Genomic DNA, 5841 nt, shown 5'->3' on the forward strand with positions numbered 1-5841 from the left:
GTCAGCCCTCCTGGCCTGGAATTCACAAGTTGAGCAAGAGAGTGACACAATCAGATTTGTATTTTCCTCTGCTCTCAATACCCTTTTCTGCCCTGCCCTCTCCTAACATAAATGCTGACCATATAAGAGACTTAACCAAAGCCATAGCTTTGACGTGTGGACAAAGGCCAAAGCAATTGAACCCTCATGAGAATTAGGACCCAGGACCATGTTCTAACCAATGAGCCATCTGTCAACACCAGCGCTATGCAAATCACACACTGAAGCAGATGTCAAGAATGTGGTAGAACCAACAAAGCTGGTTTCTTTGGAAAGCCAGCAGCATTCACTTGAAGATTCCAGGCCTCCCTGAAGCCCTCCCTGATTTTCCCAGCCCAAGGAAATCTCTCCTTTGAAATTCTCTGGAGCACTTAATTTTGTACTCCAAGTGTAGGGCATTTTGAAAATTTTTTCTTGCATAGTGGTTGTTTTGTCCTCATTCCTGGTACCACCTTTTTTTCTCTTTGTCTCATTTTGTTTTAAGTAGCCTTTGCACCCAGTGTGGGGACCCAGCATGGGACTTGAACTCACCACCCTGAGATCAAGAACTGAGAAGAGATCAAGAGTTAGACATTGAACCAACTGGGCCACCCAGGTACCCCACTCTCTGTATCATTTTAAAAGCTTATATCTAATATAATGCAGCTTTAAAAGACTCCTTGGGAGCAAGATAAGGTATACATCAATCAGCAACAGATCTCATTAGATTTTAAGTTAAGATGAATTGTTAGATTGTAAGTTTCAAGAAAGGTGAGGTCATAGCCCATTCACTCACCTTTGTAAACCCCACAGCACTAGGCAATAATATGTTTGTTGCATAAATGGATGTTGTGATGAAAATATGGTAAAGTAAAAACATTCTTTGACTTTTAAAAGAAAGTTGATATTTGTAATTTTTTTCCTTGAAAATCACTCACTAGAGTATTTATATAGTTGTTTATCTTTTGTGCTTTCGAATTTCATTTCTGCTAATAATGCCACCACTGTCTGTGATTGTTGCTTTTTTCTTGATTTGATTTGCCAAAGCTTCATCTCTTATATGTCATTTTGGGAAAAAACAACCCACAAAGTTATGTATTATACCTATCTTTTGTATGTTTTCTAATAGAACAGAGTTATATTTATTTCAGCAAAATTATAAATTAAAACTACAAAGAAAGAGAAATATTTGACACTCACTGAAACACAATTTTGTAAAGAAGAAAGTCAACACTAATCAGCATAAGTACAATAACTTATAAAGATTTGTTGATATTTTAATGGTGAAAAATAACCAGAAGAAACATAAAAATACTGTGAAAATACATCACTGATATCACACATGAAGACATTCCATAAAAAATTAACAATTTCCATATGGACAGTTAATTTTTCAGCCCTCTTCAAATTTATATTCTGAAATCTTAATGTTCTACTGCAATTTGCAGAGTAGCTATTCTCTCATTCCATGGACCCACAGAGATCAGAACCATCACAAGCAAATAAAAGGAACACTTCCTGTTAGAGATAGAGCACTTCAAGGCTAATGTTTAATCTTAATTGGCAACAAGTTTAGTGCAAATGAAATTATATCTTTAGCAGCTTAGAAAATTCCTGGTGGGGAAGCATTTACCTCTTAACTCTTTTTGCTTCCCCAGAATATGAACATTGGGCATTCAATCCTATTGAAAACTACTAATGCTGATTTTGCCATTTGTTTACACAGGGAGTTTCCATGAAAGATGGTTTCAGCAACTATGCAAATGAGCCAACAGTTTTTACATTCAGAAAGTTTCCCTTAGGTTGATTTATTTAAAAAGCGGAGCCTGAATACCATAACTGGATCTTACATAACTGCTTCTTTGACCGTGGAGAAGAGATAGAAATAAGGTACTAATCATCTCACGTATTAGCCACCTTAGGTTGTATTCAAAGGAAGATCTGAAGATAGAGTTGAGGGATCTTAAAATAAGTTCTACTGTCCAGTAACAATTTTATTTCACTGATTTGGAAAGGAAGGAAGGAAGGAAGGAAGGAAGGAAGGAAGGAAGGAAGGAAGGAAAGAAGGAAGGAAGAGGGAGGAAGGGAAGGAGTAAATAAAAAGAGAAAAAGAAGAAAACAGGAGCCATCTGATTTCAAATCTGATACTTTCCACTCAGCCAAGATTTATTCTCCAAATGAATAGAGGCCAGAGAGCTCCTAGCCAGAAAGGATTTTGTTTGAGCTTCCTCAATCCCTTGAATTGCCTCCCTTTTTCTTAAACATCTGTTCCCTCTGTAGTCAAGGCCCTGAGTTGCTGCTTTGGAAACCAGTGTGGCTCACTATGCCCAGATCTGTGGTGGCAAGGAAAGAGGAAGACTATCTCCTGGGTTTTAAGCACCTGACTCTGCCCTGTGTCTAGGTTTCACTGACCCAAAGACTTGAACTGTCAGAAAGCTTGGATGACCCCTTAGGTCCAGGATGTGCTGACATAAAATCCAGGCAGGTAAACACTAGGTAAACCATGTCACATGATCTCTTCCTTACCAACTCCTCAGCAATTTTTCTATTCCCCCTGAATTTTCTCATTGGACAGGTCAAGGATGAGCTGGTGTATGGTATGTGGCTGCATGTTCAAAAGAGGGGCCCACCTCAGTCACTATACTCTTCTCTTTCTCTTGGGTTGGGGAATTTCTCATACTGGTTGGCTAATTTCCATTTGCTGTGCTGACTTTTGAGTAGTGCAGCAAAGGAAGTCTTCCGGGTGATATTTCTAGATATTTCCCGGCTCTTGGCCTTCCTGGTGGGGGAAGAGCTTCGGACTAAAGGATAGACAGGAAAAATGGGCCTGCCCCGAGGGGCTTCCAGTAGCTGCCATATCTCCCCAGAGGTATTACTAGTCAGATACTGCCATGGCTTCTTCCCACTGCTGTCCCGGATATTCACCCGAGAAGCCAACCTTTGCACTAGCACTTTGATGACCCCCTGGTGGCCATGAATGGCTGCAAGGTGCAGAGGGGTATATCCACAGCTGGACTTCACATTTACATCAAGAGCAACCCCTGCTTTCTGTGCACTGGAGACAAAGTCCTGAAGGGCCCTGAGGTCACCATGTTTGGCTATCCAGTGCAAGGCAGTATACCCAGTCAAGAAATCTTTGTGCAGAGCCAGCTGGGGGTCCTCCCAAAACAAAGTCAGAACCTGAATCCAAGAGCCACTGGCAAGCTTCACGATCCATTCATGCTCCCTGGCATCTAGGGGGACCAGAGATGACTTGTGCTCAGAAGGTCTGTGCGGGACCAAGGCTGCAGACTCCTCTGCACCCCGGGCCCATGAGGTGTGAGGCCGATGCCGCTCAGCAGCAGCAGACTTAATGTCTGCAAGTTTGGGTGTCAAAGCAGCATCTACTCTTGGGCCGGACACTGCTCCTGCCTTGGAGGGTTTCCTGGACCGTGGTGGGCGACGAGTCCTTTTCATCAAGTCCTGCTCAAGATACTCCTCATCGGAAGATGACAATTTGGCTCTCCCTGCCTGAGAGCTCCTCCTGAGGGATCTCCTTAGCTTGGGAGTTGGCCAGGGGGAAGACTCCTGGGGGTGGCCTGCAAGGCCATTAGCCTCAGTTGAGACCTGCTGAGAGGTGTGACCATCCTCCTTGTTCCTGAGGCCCTGAGGGCTCCTGCTGGGGCTGCCCTCTTTTGGAGAAAGGCCCCCAGCAGCATTCCTGAGCTTTCTCCAATCTGGGGTTCCCAGGGTAACTTGGAGCCCCTCTTCAGACTCCTCTGGGGACTCTTTGGGCCCACTGCTGCTCTCCTCACTGCCATGGGTCTCTTGGTCCACAAAGTCATCCAGATCTTGGAGGGACAGCTGACTTCGAATGCTACGGAAGACTGTCAACGGAGGATTCTCGGGACAGGGTTCCAGAACACCAGGAAGGAGAGAATGAGAGGAAAGAGGGGGATCTAGAGGCTCTGAGTTAGGTTCCGGGACCCAGAAGTTGAGCTCAGAGTGTAGCTGGGGGAAGTTGTCCGGCAGCACTGACCAGGCTCGGATGGGGCCTTGGTCCCGGGCACTGGGTATCTGGGGATGTCTGGCCACCCACTCCCTCGTGCGCTGTTGCTGCTGCAGGGTGGAATAATGCAGAGAGCTCAGGGTCATCAGCTCTGGTGGGTCTGCAGGGGAAGTAGGGCGGGACAGGAGAGCAGGCGGGGAAGCCCCGCTTCCAGCAGCCTCGACGGTTGCAGGAGGCGAGCAGGGCGCTGCGGGCACCGGTGCGTGCTCAGCGGGCACGGCTTCCGGCTGCTGCCGGGGCGCTTCGCGGTCACCCCGCGCCGGCGGGACACGCGCCGGCGGGACACGCGCCGGCGTCTCCCCGGCGGTGGCAGTGGCGGGGTCTGGGACTGCGCCGAGCACCTGCTCGCCCGGGAGTCCCTCCAGCCTGTTCTGGTGGCATTCCCAGCAGCGGCGGCCCTGCGTCTCCACAGCCGCGCACCTCGCTCGGGCCCTGTGGCCAGAGCCGTCCCTCCGGCCGCCGCCTCCCGGGGCTGCCTCCCGGGTGCGGCTGGCGGCCAGTCCATTACAACCTGCGTGGGCGGCTCGGGCTGCGGCACCTGCTGGCTCCTCCTCCTGCTCCTTCTCGCGCCGCCGCCTCCTGGGAGGCGGCGGCGGCGGCGGATCCCACAGGCTCGCGCCTTGCCGGGAACCCGGCGCAGCTCTCTCTGCAGGGGTGGCGGTAGCCGGCAGGTCGCGGGGTCGCTGAAGCCCCTCCTCCCCCAAAAGGTCCCTGTACCTCTTCTTGAGCACCACATACTTGGTGCCGTCGGGGTCCTGGCGCACTGCGGCTACCGAGTTGACGAAGCCCTTGAAGAGCTCGCGGCGGCGCTGGTGCTGGCTGGGGGGCGCGTCGGGGTCTCGGAGAAAGCTCTTGAAGTGGCCCAGTAAGGCGGCGTTGGTCACTCTTCCTCCAGCCTGGCACAGAAAATCCAGCAGTGCCTCCTGGCTCAGCTCTCGGGCCATTGCTGTCTTGTCCCTCGGCCCCGGGTGCCAGCGCCCTCCCTGCGCTCTCCACTGCCAGCCGAAACCCGGGCCTGCCGTGTGTCACCTGCGCTCGGGGCGGCGCCACCCGCCTCCATCAGCCGCGGAGGGCGGCGCTGCCCGCAGCCCCGGAGCGCGCCAAGACAGCGCGAGGCCCCCGGGCTGAGCCCCCGCGCGCGGCCCCGGGGGGAGAGGGCGGCTCCCCCGCCGCCCCTGCCTGACGCGGGCCTCTCGCAGCGAGTCCCCGCAGCGAAAGTTCCCGGGATAGGTCGGAGTCGGTTTCACCTGCGCCCCGGCGACGCCTCCTCTCTGGCTCTGGAGGAAGGGCCCGGCCCGCCTCCTCCTGTCCTTCCGCCCTCTGAGGGCTCCCCGGCCCTGCTACCTACCCCAGATGAGTCAGGCCGGTCCCAGCCAGACACAGCTCCGGAGGTGAGTCGCCAGCCAGCGGGGGCCGGCAGCGAACCGCTCTGCAGGACGCGGAGCCCCTCCCGGGCCGGGAGATGGAAAACAGGTAAGCGACCGGCCTCTCCTTTGGGTCTCGGCCACCTAGAAACGAAAGCAAGGAAAATCCGTTCCTGCCCTGTCCCTGTGCTGCATCAGTCCTGGCGAAAGCCGATGGGAAGAAGGTGTAAATTTACTGGCATTCTGCGGTCTCCCAAAAAGGTGCCTTTATTAACGCTCTAGGGTAGTAATTTCAGATTCCCTGAGGTGGTATTGAGGTCGCGGGAACTCACTTTGCATCCCAAATAAGGCTTTCTTGATCTAGACACACTGCCCGGGCTTCTCCTCAGGCACCTGGCTGCAAGCGATCTA

At 51.7% G+C, this 5841-nt stretch overlaps 1 protein-coding gene across 1 annotated transcript; it reads right to left on the minus strand.

Moving 5' to 3' along the window:
* Nucleotides 1–2071: 2071 nt before the first annotated feature.
* On the minus strand, nt 2072–5049 carry SOWAHB (sosondowah ankyrin repeat domain family member B). The gene has a single exon (XM_039230977.1). It carries the CDS (start codon nt 5008–5010, stop codon nt 2650–2652), a length of 2361 nt encoding a protein of 786 aa, XP_039086908.1. The 5' UTR covers nt 5011–5049; the 3' UTR covers nt 2072–2649.
* Nucleotides 5050–5841: the final 792 nt, after the last annotated feature.

Source organism: Hyaena hyaena, unplaced genomic scaffold, assembly GCF_003009895.1.
Source record: "Hyaena hyaena isolate Hyena2069 unplaced genomic scaffold, ASM300989v1 scaffold_54, whole genome shotgun sequence".
Lineage (NCBI taxonomy): Eukaryota > Metazoa > Chordata > Mammalia > Carnivora > Hyaenidae > Hyaena > Hyaena hyaena.